General features: G+C 39.7%; 1 protein-coding gene across 1 annotated transcript in view; it reads left to right on the top strand.

The window, feature by feature from the left end:
- Positions 1-19046, top strand: part of RunxA (Runt related A) — a 32051-nt gene extending 13005 nt beyond the window's left edge. The window contains exons 2-6 of the mRNA XM_068303094.1: positions 6346-7267; positions 12242-12355; positions 13733-13834; positions 17545-17742; positions 17879-19046. Of these exons, the coding sequence (XP_068159195.1) occupies positions 6715-7267; positions 12242-12355; positions 13733-13834; positions 17545-17742; positions 17879-18966 (2055 nt within the window). The 5' untranslated portion in view covers positions 6346-6714 and the 3' untranslated portion in view covers positions 18967-19046. The remainder of the gene's footprint in view (positions 1-6345; positions 7268-12241; positions 12356-13732; positions 13835-17544; positions 17743-17878) is intronic.
- Positions 19047-19872: the final 826 nt, after the last annotated feature.

The following is a 19872-nucleotide window of genomic DNA, read 5'->3' as shown; positions in this document are numbered from 1 at the left end:
CCATGCCATACTGTTGCCTTCGAGGCGACAATGTGACGACATTTAAGGCCCCAATGAGGTTGACTGGAACGCAGCATTGAATTATCTTGCCAGAAATGAACATGCGTGTGTTCTCAGTTTGGTTTAGTGATTGGCTTTCGCTTTCACAAGGCGCCCCACGTCCCTCGCATGGTGAAACATGCAATTCAATTCGTTTAACATCAGATTGATTGTCCTTTAAGAATTGAGATTTCTTGTTAAAGATCTTGTTAGTTATTTATCGATCTTAATGTTTTGTTAATACCTCTCAGACTTTTTCCATAAATGTCTTTTATAGATGATCCAAAGCATTCAATATCATTTAGGGAAATCGAAAAAAGCGCCTTTATATCCTTGCTAAGAACCTCACAAAGAGACGACTTTGGCTTCACTCTCTTAGAGGACTCCTATGGCTTGCTGTCAACATTGGTAGTGTAGGGTATTTGTCAATTTGTGGTACTCCGAACTCTGTTGCAATTTCTTCATAGTGTTGTTGAATTGCATTTAACTCATTTCTGGTAGCTTGTTGTTATTTTTAGGCTTTAAGTGGCGTAATAAGTCCAGATTGCAGCCTGTTTGCTTCTACCAAATGTCCTTCTCTATACTAAACTAGAGTGCTATATATGTATCTTAGTGTGTGTGTGTGTGTGCTTGTGTCCTTGTTTGTTTGCTTTGCCTCTGCCCGCAGTTGGCTTTGGCTTTTGCTTTTAAGCAACAGGAACAGAAGCAGGCGTTCAACATTTTTGAGGCTTGATTGGATTTTACACAGGACTTTGCCCAAACTCTTGTCCCCACCGCCCCTCCCCATCCCACATAAAGTGAAAAATTGCATTTTGAGCAGCTGCAACTGCAAGTGCTGGAAGTGCAAATGCAACTATAGCTTAAAAATGTTCTGCCTCACTCTCTCTCTCTCTCTATCTCTCCCTGTCTTTCTCTTGATGTTGTTGATGAAGTCGGCTTTCGGTTTGGTTTCATTTGGTTTTACTGGTTAGCCATTTGGGGTTTTTGGTGTTCTGGTTTTTCTGGTTACTACTTTTATGTCTTTTGCCTTTTTACTTATTGTTGTTAATTTTTTTTGCACTCTTGTTTTGCTTCTGTGTATTTTTTGGGTAAATTTGTTATTCGGTTTATTAGCCATCGATTGGAAACGACAAGTGGATTGGGATTGGGATTGGAATTGGAGTGAAATGAATTTGTATTGTAAGGGGGAATTTTAAGCGGCAATTAAAATGCATTTTCCGGTTACTTGACACATAACATAATTTGCATTTCCGGGCTTGGTATGGCATCTCAATTGTCAACCCCTCAATGGGGGGTTGTTGTTGGTTCAGATTGCTTCAATGTTTAAATGATACAAAGCCTCTGCAACCATGCAAACGGCAACTGCAATATGCCTTCCTCCATACATTCCCCAAAAATTTCCCCCCATCATCATCATCATCATCATCATCATTATCATCGTTGGACACAACCGCAGACACATGCAACCCTTGAAGACGTCGTCCAGTGTTTTCTCCTCTTTCCCCGCCACCATTTTCCTAATCATCTGTCTGTCTGCGTATCTGTCACCTTCACATTAAAACACTGTTCAGCAAAAGACAATTGAATAAATCGAATGGCTGCAAATTCAAGACTCAATTTCATCTAAGACTTCATTTGATTTGACGTTTTTGGTGTCTTAGGAATAATAACCGATTCACAATTCTTTGACTTAATCTTAGATCCTTTTCGTAGCTTGAATTGATCAATAGACTCATTTTTAAGTACGGTCAATTGTTTTGGCTCTTGTTTTTGTTGATCAGTGTTGTTGTGTTATCACCAATGTCTGCATAACTTGAATATCATCCTCCCATTCAGCCACTCCTATTTCCAATTCTCATTTCCTGATACTTGCAGGACATGTCTGTCTGTCTGGGTGTGTCTGTGTGCCAAGGAGTTTGTCGGAATCACCGAGTTTAACAAATTAAATGACTTCTAGTGCGTACATTGTTTTGACACGGTTGTCCCCTTAAGTCTCCGCCACCACCACCTAATCCTCATGCCCTCCTGTCAGCCAACTCATAGATTTGGCCCCATTTGGCTATGCCAAATTGCTGTTGATTGCTCAACACACTCTTTCCATTCCCAAGTCGCATTCTCCGGCTCTGTCTCTGTTTTGCACCCACCTGCAACATGTGAAACGTTCGACTGACGGAATGGTGTATTCATACATAGGCATCCTTCCTTTTATTCCCAGCTGCCTGGCACATTGTCAATTGCAGTCAAAGGGTTAAAGACTCCACTCTGAACTATATTTATGCAATTTGTGCTCGACCAAGCTAAAGGCGGAGCTGCAGGCAGTTGAAATTGATTTGGGGGGCGACCACCCAATGTGTTTTTTAGCCGCCTTTGATATGCTGCTGCTGGCCCCTCCCTCCACATCACCATCATGGATCATATTTTTTTATGACCTTTCTGCCTTGCGTCTGTCCTGGGTTTTATGTCTTTATAAATAAGAATGCAGCAAAATGTTCTTTGCCTTTGCCTTTAGCTACGGCTAAGGCTTCTGTTTTTGTTTTTGTTTATGGCAATTAAATTTCATAAAACAACAAAATGCACTTGATAATGCACACACACACACACACACATGCGTCAGTTAGTCAATTTATGCATCTGCCTCTGTTTTGTTTACATATTTTTATTTTGTCATAAAACCAAAAAGAAAAATAACAAAAGGAAAACCAAAAATAAATACAATTTCACAATCTGTGTGGTGGGGTTAAATAGATTGATAAATGGTCAGATGGATTGCTATTCACATTGCATACAAAGGAAGAGAAAGAGAAAGTGTTTTCTTCAAGGGACTCCCAAATAAGAATCATTTTTGGGAATCAATGGAAAATCGCTTTCCAATAGAAGAAGGAGAAGTTTTTAAGTATCACTTAGTAACATATTTTTAGTGGTAAATAGTTACAACTCCTAGACAAGTCAAAGTGCTTTAGGGATCCCAAGGAAAGTTTCCATATCTTTCATAGCCATATCTTTCTTGAGACATCAAGCCACCTTACAACTCTTTGGCTCTTGCATCTTGAATTAATAAGAAGAAATAACTTGATAAATCTCAAATTGAAGCGGTTTAGAGCAACGATCAACGAAGTGATGAATTTTTGTTTTTAAATTGTAGAAATTTTTCTCTTTTACTCGACAAAGGGTGTGTACTTGTTTAAGCCGAAATCGGTTCATTTAATATATGAAATACCTTAATAACAACTCGCACACACACCTACACACTTATATTTACATGTGTGTGTGTGTGTGTGTGCGACTTGACATCATTGTTGTTGTCGTTGTTGTTGTTTCATGGGCATAAATGAAATACCACAGACTGGGAACAAAAACCCAAAGTCCAATTAAAATTTAACTACATCAAAGTAGCGGCAGTCCAGTAGCCAGTTTTCCACAGTTGAACCAACGGAGACGACAGCAGCGACACCCACACACACCCACACACACACACACGCACACAAAGAATTACATATATATATGTATAAGCATTTAACAAGTTTAGTATTTTATATACATATGTATGTACATACATACGGACATATGGCATTTCACGGGTTTTTATCCCTTTTTGGCTGGGAGCGCCAACAGCTGGACATGGCCCAACTAACTATGAGAAAGAAAGAACGATAAAAACGAGAGAGGCTAAAAAAAAAATGCCAAAAGGGACGGACAAGGTCAGGGAGAGTGGTAGAAGTTGATCTGAGCTGAGCTCTTTGTCTGTGTGTGTGCGTGTGTGTGTGTGTGTGTGTGTGTGTGTGTGTGTGTGTGTGTGTGTGTGTGTGTGTATCCATGGCATGTCGAAAATTGCGCAGCTTTACGGCAAATGCCGCAAATTGAAACAATTTACATGTTGTACATGTGTGCGGTGGGTGTATAAACGAATCCTCGAAAGCGAACGGGATGTGGGGCGACGGGAAAGGGAACGAATGGTTGGGTCATCAAAGGGTTAAACTTGCGTGTAACCCAGCACCTCGGCTATTGATACCGTCGTCACCATCAACCATGAATTTTGATTTAGCCTCCAGCCAGCCAGCAGTCTGGCAAAACGAAAAACAAAAACCGAAAGAAAGGAAAAATCAAAAATTGAGGGAAAAAAAACTGTTAGTCAGTTGCAGCAGGCATCAAGGAATGAGTGGGAACGAGGTGACAAACCGCGCGTGACGTTGCTCCAAATGACATATCCTCGTTGTCCTCCTCCTCCTCGATATCCTCCTAACAATTGATGCTGGGCGATGGCAAGCGCGGATTATGGCACCCTTTTTGGCCAAAGAAGTATTTAAGACCTTTTCTTTGCTCAAAGTGACAAAATGACAGCAATTTCTTAATTTGTGCTAAATGCGAGATCAACAACAAAAGAGAATGCTGCTTAGGCACGCAGGACTAATATATATTTTTTTAAAACATAGCTTAACCAAAGGTTAAGTACAAGTTAGCACGTGAATTTTTGAAAGTTATTTATGCTAACTAAAGGTTAAGTGTTATTTTGGTTAGCAAATCGAATAGAGTTCCATTAGACGCACAGCTGGGTAGCCATTTAACCCCCCACCCCAAACAATTTGACACATTTCGTTACATCCACTACAGAAGAAGAGACTCTCTTCCCCATGGCTTTGGGATCCGTTAATAACCTTTATAAAGTAAATTTACAATAAAAGGCTGGCCGCCAAACACAACGCAAAATGAAAGGCAAATGGCGACGGACGACAACGACATCCAGCAGGGTCTCTTTTTCCATCTCTCCCTACCACTCTCTGTGTCTGGTCTGTTGCGAGTTTTTCCTACTTGCCTGTTTTTTTTTTATCTGTTTTTTGTTCTTTTTTTTTTGCCCTCGCGGTGACACGTTTGGCTTCCGTTGGATTTTTGCCGCGATTTCCTTGTAGTCCATTTTCAGTTGTTCTTTTTTTTTTGTGTTCCATTTTGTTCGTGGGCCCCCGCGTTGTGTTGGCCAAAAGTCAACCCATGAGCTGCGGCATTTTTAAGTAATTTTTATCGGTCAACTGCGGGCAGAAGTTGGAGGAAGTCCCGAAGAGGAAGAGAGAGCAGCTGGATGTTAACTACGATGAAGGGAGTGCGGGGGGCAGTTTCAAAAGGTTTTTCTACCAAATTTTTTAAAGTTGTTACATGACAATCAAAACCAAAACCCAAACCCAGCACAAGGTCAACGGATGCGGTCAATCTATGTGCTCTCTGTCTCTGTCTCTCTCTTGCTCTCTCTCTTGCTCTGCGTGCGTTTGTGTTCTCCTCTGTATGTATGCTGGCTCGTCCCGTTGAACAAGTGACAAAATATGCAAGTATCAAACCACAAATTCTCACCCGTGAGTCCACAATCATTTTGACACTGGTTTTTCGGGTACGAGATGCGGCGCGGATACGTATGCAGATGCAGATGCAGATAGGAATGCCGAGTAGATGCGTTTCGTTACGTTTATGGATAGTGTTGCCTGGCAATCAGCCAGGCAGCCAGGCAGCCAGCCAGCCAGCCAGCCGTCCAGCCGGCCAGCCAGGCCAGAACATTCAATGAAGTCCTTTGCAGGAAATTGAAAAGTGCAATGCAAATTGCGTTCCGTTTTGCACCCGAGTCGAAGAGGACCAGAGAGAGGCCTAACACCGAGACTATACCGAGGCCAAATGGTTGACAATTGATTTGTGTTTATGGTGGGTGTCGTTATGCCGGCACATGCCACACACACACACACAAACATACCGCCACGTAATATGCCTTCCCTTTTTTTGGGTGCTGTGATTTAAAGACACTAAAACAGGGCGTATGACATGTTGCAAGGTTTTTTCAAACCTACACATACCATACACTGAGCAAAATCCACCACTTCTCCATTTCTTCTCCAACTTCAAGCCACTTTTGGTGAATGAAATCGATCCTGATCAGTGTTGTCTTTTTAATTTCTTCAGAATTCAAGTCAAGACATAATTAAGGCCAAAAAAAGTAAAGTATACTCTCTAGCAATGGACTTAATTGAGGCCTATTAGAGTCTATATATATAAGCCATTAAATTAACGTTAAGAAAAAAAAAAAAAATTATTCGTTATCCACAATCGTTTCCATTATCCCCGACGGAACTACCTTTCAGTATTGCTTCACCGGGGGAAACTCCACCTATGTCGGGGTTCGAACTCGAGCACAACAGAATTGTAGTTTTAGTAGGTCTCCATTGAGCCACCGACTAGGTTTAAATTAACGTTAAGAGATTCAGTTTATATGTATGATGAACTTTGAAAGTGATTACTTATTAAACAATTATCGAATACTCTCTTCTCTTATAGGCTCTGAAACGAGACGGATTGATATTGAATAAATATTAAAACACCTTTTTTTTGTTGTGCAAATTGTTTAAATACAAAGACAAAATTGTGCGTTTAAAAAAAGTCAACGCTCACGCTCAAGGGCAACTGGAGCAGTTTGAGCAACAACAACAACAACAACAACACCAGCAGCAACAACAACAACACCATCAGCACCAGCAACATCATCATCAACAACAACAACAACAACATCAGCAACAACAACACTTACAGCATCAGCAACATCTACAGGAGCAGCAGCATCAACAACAACAACATCATAATCTCTACAGCGACAGTAGCAACTACTACAACAATATCAACAGCAGCAGCAACAACAACAGCCACAAAATGCATTTAACTACAACAACAAGCAACACGACGTCATCGACGGTCAACAATAATACAAATAACAATAACAACAACAATACAAGCAGCAACAATAGCAACAACAATAACACAAGCAACACAAATGGCTCCAACAACAACAGCAGCTCCAGTAATAACAACAACAACAACAACAACAATAATAATAATAACACAGAACAAAACACACCACCCACACCCGCCCAACTGCTAAACGAAGCCTACACCAAAATGACATCAGACATTTTGGCCGAAAGGACACTTGGGGATTTCCTTACCGAACATCCCGGCGAACTGATACGGACCAGCAGTCCCCTATTCGTTTGCACAGTCCTGCCACCGCATTGGCGTTCGAACAAAACACTGCCGGTGGCCTTTAAGGTTGTCTCACTCGGCGACATAATGGATGGCACCATGGTCACCGTGCGAGCGGGCAACGATGAAAACTATTGCGCCGAACTGCGCAACTGTACCGCCGTTATGAAGAATCAAGTGGCCAAATTCAATGATCTGCGATTTGTCGGACGAAGTGGTCGAGGTAAGTCCAAAGTTCATGTCCCAAGCTTTAAATTCGTCGGCAATTCCTCATCTCGGTTAGCCTAAGCAAAACTATCGAGAAGTCAATAACTGATAGCGACAATCGGCTTATCGAGATCTGTTAGGATCTTGTGCAATTCCTTATTTTGGTTAGCCTAAGCAAAACTATCGATAAGTCGATAAATGATAGCGAAAATGAGTTACTTCTTTTCGATATGGATCTATATCTTGAGTGTTGTCCTTCATACATTGCCACCGAATGGTGGTTCGATTGTTAGTTCAAGTAGCTTTAAAGCGATAAACGATAACAAAGATCGCCTAGATTTCAATGAAGTGTATCGAGATCTGTTAGAGTCTTGTGTTACTTAAATAGCCCACCAAACAAACAATTTCTAGTTTAATGAATTTATTTACTTTTTTGTTCACTTTTTTATTTATTTGCTGGAGTGTAAAAGTTTTCACTTCAAGTGCTTGGTCGGTCACCTCTTATTGGCTCTTTTCGGGCAGCACTTGAGAGTTCTTTGTCCGCCCCCGACCCTCATGGGGTATATTTAAGCTCGGGTTTCGGCTGCACACTGGAAACAATTTGTTCAATTATCACCAGTTCCGTTCGTCATTCCGCTGAGTGGCAAAAGTTTTGTTACTCTTTCCCCTTTTCTTCTTTTTTGTTTCCGGGTCTCTGCTCTGCTCTGCTCTCCTTTGTATTCGTGCATTTTTCGCATGGCTGTCATCTTTTCACTGTTTTCACTGTTTTCGCTTTTCGTATTTTTACAAAAATCTTTTGTATCCATTTAACCGCTTGTTAAGCACTGCACAAATCGTCAGGCAGTTCATCAGGACAGACTTCCAAGCATCCTTGGGCTAAAGGCAACACTCAAACGGAACAAAGTTAAGCGAACACTTCTTTGGGTTCAAGGTTTTTCAAATGCGCCATCGTTCAGGCAAAAATCACAAACAATAACCATGCGGAATAATTCGAAAAGAAATAAAAACAAGAAATCAAACATCAATCCAATTTGGTCCTTTGCCACCTACAAACACTAATGGAGTATGTACTCCAATTTTACTCTTTATCTCTCCCTTATAAGGCTGGAGCGGGTCGGGGGCGCCAAGGCAAACGCATCCGCTGCGGTAGAACCGCAAAAAACCAAAGCCTCAACAGGCCAGCCAAGGGGGCACGAAGGCAGAAAGACAAAAAGGTCTGCTCTGGTCAGCGGCTCGAGGCTTGAACCGACCCGCACACACGAGATTCATTCATTGTCATCATTTGGCATGCCAATGTGGAAGTGTTTCTGTCCTCATCTATCTCTCTCATTCGCATTCGAGGCGTTTAATTGTAAATTTCTCCATTCATTTAGGCCGAGACGCGACGTCAAACAAAACCAACATGTTCTCCATGTTTTTGTCTTTTTCTGTGTTGTGTTGTGTTGTTTTTGCTAGCAGTTTTATTTTGCATTGTTGCCTTTGACGGATATGGATTTTAAATGAAGCTTCATGCTAAAGTCCGGAAGTTAATCGTCATTTGGCGTAAAAACAGAGAGGCAAAATCAAAGAACTTTCCTTAATTCCTTCCATGTAGTTTGTCATGTTAATTTAAAAGTTTCAAACGTTGATGGAGTTCAAGTGGATGGCGTTTTATAGAATTGCATAATAATGGCAGACAGGATGAGAGTCTCTAGGGTGGCTGGTGCTGCTGTGGCTTGATGCAGATCATATGCAGCACCCGCACACATTGCATGTTACATACCACGTTGCGTATGTGCGATATACACACACACACAGAGACAGAGTCATGACGATGACGATGACGATGGCAGCCGCCATTTTGTTTGCTAATTACAATAACAAAATGCATGAGGGCATTCAGGGCCTGCATTTAACAGGGCGTCGGTGCTCTGTCGGGCAATTTAATTACCCAGGGCATCGATTTATTTGGGCCCCGGCGCCCTGTGTTAGGCTACACTTTTAATTAGCAAAGTGCCATGCACATGCACGCACATTTTAGAGGGGTATGAAAGAGGGTTGGGGTGCCGTAGAGGGGACGCAAAAGCAGTGCCAGTTGCTGCCTGTTACGACAGCTTGTCGCGGCGTCAATATATTCACCCACCTACCTCCCCGCCCCCACCACCCACAAACCATCTAACCCACTAACCTTTCCTCTTTCCATAAATCGAACGCCATAATCGAGAACAGGCGGGAGCTCACAAGTTAACCGCCTTCTTTGCCTTAACTCCAGTTAGAGGTTTCTATTACTCTTCCCCCATCTAAATGGGACACACACACACACACACAGACAGAAAAAAAGGCAGCCACAAAATGAACTCCAAGACAAACAGCCAATTCCTTTGCTCCCCTCTTTTTTTTCAAAAGACACAAAATAAACGTCGAAACGAAGTAAGACAAACGACAAAGACAGCCAGCGACAAAAGGCAAGCAAGCAAGTGTCAAAAAGGAGGCGTTAAAAAGGCAACAAAGAAAAAAAATACAACAAATATATATTTGTATGAGGAGTAAGGAAAAAAGTTTCCCCAGTCAACCGACACCTCTTCGTTTTTTTTTTTTTTTGGTGAGGAAGCTGTGAAAAGGACACAAATGGATGAAAAGACTCGGCACTCAAAGTGATTTGAGGGTGGGAGTTGCCCATGCCTCTCCCTTTGCTTCTTCTGCTAGTTGAAATGCCAGAATTCTGCACATTTTGCTGTTTTGGCCTTTTCTCTGGTTCTGTTTCCTGATTTCTAAAGGGGCTAAAAAGCAACAGGCCAACTCCATTCAGGCCAATATTTATAACAGATAAAGTATAAGAAATGAAACATGACTGAAGATCATTATTATTAACCTTAGATTATAAGTACATTTCTATCCTAAAAGTATTTACACTCCTCAATACTTTGCTGGCAAGGACAAGAAGATTGTGACCAAGTGAAATTAAGCTGATATATTGATACAAGGCTTAATGCAAGGTAAGGCTAGATGAGATTTGAGCTGGATTCGAAACGAATGAGATTTGTTAGTGTTGAGTTTGAATTCAGTCCAAGCGAGTCTCCAGGCAAAGTTCTCAGACTCAGTCTCGACTTAAAGATTGTTAAGTACATTGATTTCATGTCTCTTGGCTTATCTCTATGATTAATTTTCCATAAATTTTCACACGAGTCAAATATTTGAATCGAAAAGTGGAAAGCGTCTGGGATTACTCATGTACATAGAATTTAATTGCAAAGCATTTTGAGTTTTTGAAGCCACGAAAAACAATTAAATGGTTAGATTAGGAAAGTGAAAGCGAGGCCAGCCACAAAAATTGACAAGCCTAAGAAGGAGAAGAGGAACTTAATCGTGCCAACTCCCCACACTGCACACACCCATTCGTCCCCGGGGCAGATGGGGCAAAAACATTTGACACGTGTTTGCCATGTTTTGCTTTGCATTAGCCGCCATTGTCCCCCCCTCTCCACATTTCACACATACATACAACAAATTGATTTATGATGCCTGCTTTCTGGGCGTAAATTGACACGGATTTGCCATGAGGATTTGCCAGTTGTTTGTCGACAGGCTTTTCATTTAAAATGTCTTCCGACACATGTTAATTTTCATTCTATATAAATTTTCATTCTTCAAGTTTTGCGCAAATTTAATTGAATTTATATTCTAGTTTTATGCGTTAGCCTTAAATAAAGGGAATTAATTATAACTTAAACTAAATTCATCTGCTGTTGGCATGTCGTTGGCTCGTTCAAGACTTTGCCGAACCCTTAACACCCATAGATACACACAGACACGAAGACACACTCTCACACACACTCACACACATATGGTTTTTGCTTAAGTGAAGATTTATTTCATTTGTGCCGCAGTTTTCTTTTTAATTAACTTGTTACGCCTCAGTCACGCCCCCTTTTTTTTATCTTTGTCATTGTCAAGTGTTGCCACGGACAAAGTGTGAGGGGGGACACACAGAGAGAGAGAGAGAGATAGAAATAGAATGGGAGACAACTTTTCTTTCGATTCAATTAAAAAGCATTTTGCTGCCTTGCGTCCCTTTTTCCGTCCGGTTTGCCATTTTTTGTCTATGACAACGCGTCGTATGTGTAATATATGTGTCTTAAGGAGTTTTTTCCCCCTGACCACCCGCACGCGATGCCAACTCGCACAATTGTTTCCACGTGTCCTTTCATCCACTTCAGTTTCAGTTTGCTTTTTAAGTTGACAAACAAAGCGTAAATCATTTCGGCACATACAAAATAAACCGCCGACAGCGAGCGGGCGGATCTGACAAGGGGCGGCTTTCGTTCAGTTGGAGTTGCTTAACGTTAGAAGGTTAGCAAAGACTTACATATGTTCCTGTGCACACTCCACTGAATTGGGATACGCCTCCCCCACCCCACCACAGCTCGTTTAAAAGAAACAAAACCCAACGGAGACAAAAAAAAAAAAAAAAAAACAGCCAAGAAAAAACTTGAGCTATGTTTGCAGTTGAGACTTATACTCAAGTGGCATTTGCCAGCTTCTTTTTTCTTCGAATGTCAAGAGATAAGAGGGATGTGTGTGTGTGTGGGGGGGAGAGTGCAAAAAACACTTTTAGTGTTCATTTTCCTCAAGTGAAGTTCATTGTTACGCAATTCTTTGCCATCCAACTCCTCTAATATTCCGCCAAGTTGTTGGAGAGACAAATAAATAGATAATTTTGTGGCAAAAAGCGAAAATTTCATGATCTCCACAGATCTTGTGAGTCTCTAGACTGATTATTGATTTCCTTTCGATAGGTAGCAGCTGCAATTTTACACAAGCCCCAACTCTACTAGTCACAACTATTACTTTGATTTCGTTTTATGATTAGTTTTATGTTGTTTGTTTTATGATGTGACAATTCCCTACAATTGCGTGACTGCTAGACATTTATGGTAATAATTGTCATAAAATTGTTTAACATTTATTTATATTGTTGTTGTTCTTCTTCTTCTTGTTGTCATGTTTGCAGGGAAAAGCTTTACCTTAACCATCACCGTATCAACGAATCCACCGCATATAGCCACCTACAATAAGGCGATCAAAGTGACTGTCGATGGGCCACGGGAGCCACGCTCCAAAACCAGTAAGTTGCCACTTAACCCTAAGCCAATTCCACACAACAACGAAATTCACAAAAACACAAACAAAAATGAAACCAAATCACCAGCAGAGTCAAGCAAAAGTGCTATGGAATGAGTTTTTGGCATTGTATTTCATTTGCAGGACAATGCAAAGCAATTTATTAGTTGCCAAATAGATGAATTGTTCTTTACACACACACACACACACACATACGTTTATATACAGCTGTACATAGAGAGAAAGGATTTCTGTATAATAGAACATCAGACAGAGAAACTATTAAAGCTTAGCTTCTCGTATATTAATAGACAACTAGAGATGGCAAATCGCAAGTCCAAGTTAAGTTAACTAGTTTAATCGAAGTTTCCATGATTTCATACAGTTAAATATATACAAATTTCAAATACATTTTATTCAATGAAAATATCGAAAATTCGTTATATATTTCAAGCAAATATTTCTTCAAGTTTCTGATGATATTTTTCATGCTTAATTGAATGAAAAGTATTCTGTCAATTGTCTTTGGGCCATCTCTAGCTAATCTCGAGTCGAAATGTTGAGCAGGAATATTCATTAGTCAGGCCTCTTCCTACATTGAAATAAATATTTGTATACAGTTGTGTGTGTGTGTGTGTGTGTGTGCACATACATATTTATAAGCATGCAAATATATTTTACTTTGCATATGTTTAAGACTGTAAAACAGTGGCAAAAGTGTAGGCAATAGAAGGACAATGAACAAGAACAAGAGGACAACAGTAAGAGTAAACGATTTCAGTTTTTGCCAACTTTTAGCAAGTTGTTGTCTGTGTGTAATCTGGTTTTTCAATCCATGAAATGATTTATAACCCAAAATGCCAGACAGAAAGAGATAGAGGGAGAGATAAATACACACAGAGAGCGTGGCAGAGAGAAAGAGAACGCACACACATGCATATTGCATAAATGGAAAATTCAGTCGTGGGGTTCGACAACAACAGACAAAAGGTTATTATTTTATAATGAATACAATCCAAGCCGTAAAACTGTAACTGCAAAAAGGGTTTATACATACATATGTACATAGGTACATACATAGAGTTAAACTTGTATATTGTTAGGCAGGGAGGGGGGGCATTTAGTTCTTGTACGCGTGTGTGTGTGTGTGTGTATGAGTTGGCAAAACTTTTGCCCATTGTCATTTCACTTTCAATACTTAAGCGAGGGTTAATGTTTTCTAAGATTTGAATAGTTCAGCATTTTTGCATGTTCATATACAAAAATCTATAAAGACAGGGACACACACACACACACACTGACACATTGTGAAAGGCAAAAACCTTTTTAAGCTAAGAACAGATAATTAAAACTGAAAAAAACTTAGTGTTATCCCTTTTAGGACAGCAACAACAATTCCATTTCGCCTTTGGCCAGCGACCATTTCACTTCTCGACGGATCCATTATCTGGTTTTCGTATGCCACCAATTGGCAATTGTCAGAGTAAGTATTTATTCCACAATATGCACTTGCGTTTTATATCTATTTATATACATTAAGTTCCATTAAGTGGCAAAACGTTTAATTAAAGACTTGCTGTGGGCTTTAAAGCCCAAAAAAGTAGGCAACACTTTTTTTCGATTTAGCCATTTTATGTGCGTATGTATGTATATTGGTTAATGAGCATAAACAATACAAAAACAACTTTCAAATTTTCTACCCTTTAGCCACCGACACCTTCCCTGGCCCTTCCCTTTCAACCACTGCCATTTATACGTGGTTTTTTGTGTTTTTTTTGTTTGTTGGTCGATTTTTTAGTTTGTCGCTTGTTCTTGTTGTTGTTGTTGGTGTTGACCATTTGAATGCGGTAAAATTGCGGGTCACCTTGCCATAAAGGATTTTCATGCTAAGTGGCTTTGTTGTTGCTTTTGTTGTTGGCTGTTAAACTATTGGCCACTTTATTTAACCGAAAGTTTACTATACAAACAAATAAACGTCGGTCAAAGTTCAACAAAACCAACACAATAATAATAATAATACAAAAAAAAAAAAAAAAAAAAAAGAAAACACACTCGCGCCATGCTATTAAATAAAATATAAAAAAAAAACACGCACACACACACACACGCACATTTAAATAAAATAAAACACTATCAACTTATGACAATCAAAGATTGCATGAATTTAATTGGAAAGCCATCAAAAATTAAATATTATATTGACAATATTAATTAAAACTAAGCCTAACGAATTTGTGATAAACGTTTTCACATTTACCAAAAGCAAATGATTCTAGCTAATCACAGAGATAAAAAACAGTGGCAAATGGAGCGGGTCCAATTTAGATATGCTAAAACTATTGCCCCAATCGCCAATTTCTCCTACTGAAAGAGTTCAATCCACCACTAGAAGAAAGGATTCTCATTAGAGATTTATGAATGGGGACTAAACGGAGTTGTCATTCTTTTGATCCATTAAATTGACCCAACAGCCACTACGATTCTTCAAATGAAAATAGAAGAAAACTTCATCTTAAGTTGAATAAATCCTTCAATACAGTTACCCATTCTATAACTATATATAATAACTTTGAAATTATATTAAAATGTTGTCAATCCTTATTTCCCTTTTGTATATCCTTTTAGATTAGAAAAGTGCAAAATGCTCATAGAGATATTTACAAAAGATGAAAGCTCTAGCAATAAACTAAGACTTGACTTGACTTGGACAAGAGAAAGATTAAGAGTAAAGAATGAAAATGGAGAAGAAACGTTCTTAAAACGGTTCCAAATTTGATCCTTGTCTTCTGAATATCCCCCATTTCGATCGAAGCCCATTTAACTCTTTGGCACTGCATCGCATTAAGGGGTATATTCTAGTCGTTTAGGAAAATTCTTCTTGTGGCCTGACTTTTCTTTTTTTTTCCACCTTACGAGTGTCAATTTTACTATTTAAAATCAATAATTAATTGTGTGGCCAAGTGTGCAAATTCTTTTTTCTCTCTCATATTTGTTGTCTAGTTGAAATAAATTTAATTGTACATTTTAAAATGCATTTATATTAAATTTGATGTTTCAATTTAAATTGACAATTAATTGCATTACAAGAACAAAAACAAAAGCCTCGGGCAGAAATAGTTGCCCCAGGAATAAATAAAATGCAATAACAAAATACAATACAAAAAAAACGACAATTGAAAATCTATAGATATATCTACATATATATACATATATATATATAGAGTGGATATGCATAAATAAAATTGAGTTATTATTATTATGAGAAGGGTGAAATGGAAAAAAAAATATATATAAATATATTGGCAAACATTCAAATGAGGCGAACGTCTGCAATTAAATTAAGTAAAATTTGCAGAATTGCAAAAATTAAATGAATAATAATACAAAATACATACATATTTGTTGCAGTTAAAGAGTTCTTTAATTACATACTTGGCTCAACAGTTCTCCAAATATCTCAATCAATTGATACATAGATATAAAATGATTTAATATCCATCATTCAATGCTTTCAATTTAGCCTTTAGTCCAAGTGACTACCTACTTAAATAATTAGGATTAATTGTTTATTTTGAGTGACAAACATATTCCATTACTATGTTTCCTTTTCTACACTTCCAAAGGATCTGTTTCTGTGTTACTCGCTCCACCCTTTTGAAATCTGGAGTTTCCATAAGATCCTTAATGAAATGTAAGGCTAACGATGCGTATGATTTGATATGTAATATGAAAAGGAGGTGAAAAGGATTCATAATTAAAATGAGTGATAACTAGGATACTAATTTCTCCTGACAAGGTAGTCAATTAATGAGCTTCATGATGATTCTATCAATATCTCGATAACGATAAAGATCTGCTCAAGTGATCTAGTCTCTTTCTCTTTCTCTCTGTTCAATTGTCTCGACTTAACAAACAGGAGATTAATAGTAATGTCTTCCCCTTGTAAATCAAGTTCATAAGATACTTGAAACACTTGAAACTTTCTTTGCTTTTACTTGATTCTTTTGAATTATCATTTATAGTAGGTAAATGCATTATCAAATGCAACAATATTGGCATATATTTTCGATCCATTAAGGTGCTCAACCGCACACATTGATACATTTTACATAAGTGTGTATATATGTACATAGGTATCTACATATGTTTGTATGTATGTACATATAAAATAGCTGGTCACAAGTAAATAATGATTACTGAAAGCGTCTGTTGATACTGATTACCCCATAAATTAATTGTAAATATGCAAAAAGGCAAAATAACCTGAATTATTTATTAACAAAATTTTATTGACAGTCGCTGCTTGACTTAATTACTGGCATATATTTTATTAAAATTTCGAAAATGTAAAATCAAATATATGTGAACGCCATAGACAGAGAGAGAGAGAGAGCAGAACGTTGAGTAAATGAAACAAAAATATAAAATGGAATGGGTCAGAAGAAAAAATGATGTGTACATATCTATTTTAGTGGCAAAATGTTGGATACATATTTCAATTTAATTTTCAAAACGTAAACTTTTAAATGTTTAGAATTGTTTTTGCAATCCCTTTGGCCACTCTAATGCTATGTTCCATTACTCTTGTTTTTGCGGCACAATTTGGTTGTTAATAATTCAGATCTACCAAAAAATATATGAGCAAATAAAGTCAATCAGTGTGACAACAAACAAGCAGACCAGACCCAGACCCAGACCCAAGCCCAAACCCAAACTCCAATCTCATGCCAGCTCAGTCCAGTTTGCTAGTAACCAGAATTCATCCCAAAACCCACAACAGCAGCAACAGCCAACATTCACAGCAACAACAACAACAACATAAAATTGTACACAAAAAGCCACGTAATTAATGGAGGTAGAAACATTTAAGCCAATAGCATTAATAAAGCCACCACAAAATCAATATCCGGCTACGAAAATGCGCCGCCGTCGCCTATAAAAAACTAATTAATAATTTCCGAATGGGCTATTAATTAAGCCTAATTATCTGTGCATGGGTCCGGGTCGAGATTTCTGGTCCTGATTCTGATCCTAGTCCCTCTTAGACTCCCCACACACACACACACACCCACTCACTCCTCCCATATACATAGCACAGATGAGCCGCAATCTCTCTGGTTTTGGTTGATGTTTTGTTTTCCGAGTTTCCCTTTACCCAAAACTAAATGAAACAAACTTTGATCTCCATTTCAGGTGCCAGCAATACACATTGGGGCTATGGCTCAGCGGCATCGGCCTATTCACCCTATTTGGCCAGCAGTGGACTGTCATCGTGTACTACCCCAACATCGGCACAATTTAATAATCCGGCATTGGGTTTTACCTGCTCATCAAATGATCAGAGTAATAATCAAGATTTTGGCGGTGCCACCAATCGTGATTGTGTGCCCAGTAAGTAAACATTTCTGCTCTCTCTCTCTCTCTCTCTCTCAGCGTTTGGAGTAGTTTAGTGGCAAATTCCAAGTCTTGGCAGATGTCTAACACATTTCCATCTGGTCGTTCTGGTTTCGATTCATTCTCTTTGCAGTGCTACCCGATTCGACAGCCAGCGACTTGGATCAGCATTTGAGCAGTTTGGTGGGCTCAACTAGTGGTCAGATGACCCATCATAGTCTCCTGGGTGCCACTGGGCAGGCATCCATCTCGTCGACGGTGAATGGAGCAAGTGCAGGCGGCGCCACAGCGGGCAGCGTGACTGGCGGTGGCACTGCGGGCACTGGTGGCAGTGGTGGTGGTGGCGGGGCCACCAACTCAATTCTAGTGCCACGATATCACACAAATGCCAGCAACAATGATTACAATGTGCATTCCAGTCAAAATGGTCCACGAAGCTTGAGCGATTCATCGCAGGCCGAGTCACCGGTGCAGGAGGATCTCTTATCGACGAACACACCAAATTTGGGTGGCAGTGGCACTGGGGCAGCTAATGGCGGCAGTGGGGCTGCTGGCGGTGGCAATGCTGGCACTGGCAGTGGGATCTCATCACCCGGCTCGGGGGCAGTTGGAGCTGGCGGTGTGGCCTCTATGCTGGTGGGATCCAATCAAAATTTCCAAGCTCATGTGTCGCAGCATGTTTCCGCTTCATCCGCCTATGTGAGTGGTGGCGGCGGCGTTGGTGGTGGTGGTGGTGGAGGCGGCGGTGGCGGTGGCGGAGCCAGTGGTGCTGGCGGTGGAAATGTTCAACATGGCAGCACCAATGGTGGTGGCTCTCTCTATCCCGTTCTACCCGCCAGTCTCCTCTATTCGCAACTTTACACGGCTGCCAATCAATCGGCTCACGGTTTCCATTCGCACACTCTGGCCCCGGCCCATGCTGCGGCCCATTCGCCCAACTCCTCGGTTCATGGGGCCGAGCTGCAGAGTGTCATGGATCACATTAGCAATGTGGGCGTGGGGGTGGTGCGCCATCAGCAGCATCATCACAACATCATGTCAGCAGCCGGCGGTGGCGGCCTCACCCATCCGGGGGATCTCACACTGATCGGCAATTGCGGGGCATCGGTGCGAAACATCGAAGATGGCAATGTGACAAATCGACAGGTGGCCGCCTTAGCTGCCCATCGCGGCCACCACAATCCCACTGACAATGGGGGCAGCGTTTGGAGGCCATATTGAGGTCAGGTTTTGTGGTGCGGCTCTGCGGTTCTATAGTGTGAGGAGGTGGAGGAGCATCACCAAATTTTCGGCGACTATTGACACAAACAACCAAACGTCATTCTCCACTTTGGATGACTTTTTGTATATAATCATAGGAAAGCAAACGAAACTGTTGTGTGGGGTGTGGGTGGGGAAGGGGAGGGGTATCAATGATTGATTCATTGCGACAGCGGGAATGTCTGGAATGTACATACAAAATAGATATATACATATATATTCTTCTTTTTTTTAGTAGAATTTGTTGCCAGTTCGTGTAATAGACGTTAGCTAAATAAGAGAAACTAATTACTTAGCAAATTGTAAAACAAAACTAACAAAAACAACAAAACATTGGGCAAATGTCAAATATATATTTCTATATACTTGCTACATCAAGTAAGTATTTGATCAGAGAAAAACTCTTTAAGTATTTTCAGGAAATTTAAGATTTAATCTGACTATATGAAAAATTTCCTTGTACATTGATTTTGAATATTTCTGCCAAAAATTTGTCATTTGCCCAAAGAACAAAAAACTCACACACACACACACACATTTTTAATAAAATAAAAGAAAAGAAGAAGAAAAAGGATAACTTAATATTAGAAGGCATTGGGTCTGCTTTTCCTCCAATCGCTCTCTCTCATTCTATCTCCTTCAATCTGTCTTATATGTAGAAATAGCAGACCCAGGCAGGCCCAAGGTATGCCCGATCCATAAAGACATAGTAACCAATAAAGAAATAAAAGTTTTTAAATTAGTGCTAAAAAAAGAAAAGAAAACGAAAAACAAATGAACATATGAAAAATACTCAAATTTCATTTCATTAATTTCTTTATCTTTGAGTTTGTATGATAAGAGTTGCTAGTGGGTAAATTTGTGGGA

The sequence above is a fragment of the Drosophila tropicalis genome, unplaced genomic scaffold (assembly GCF_018151085.1).
Source record: "Drosophila tropicalis isolate 14030-0801.00 unplaced genomic scaffold, ASM1815108v1 contig_158, whole genome shotgun sequence".
Taxonomy (NCBI): domain Eukaryota; kingdom Metazoa; phylum Arthropoda; class Insecta; order Diptera; family Drosophilidae; genus Drosophila; species Drosophila tropicalis.
This window is presented reverse-complemented; position numbering and strand designations above follow the sequence as displayed.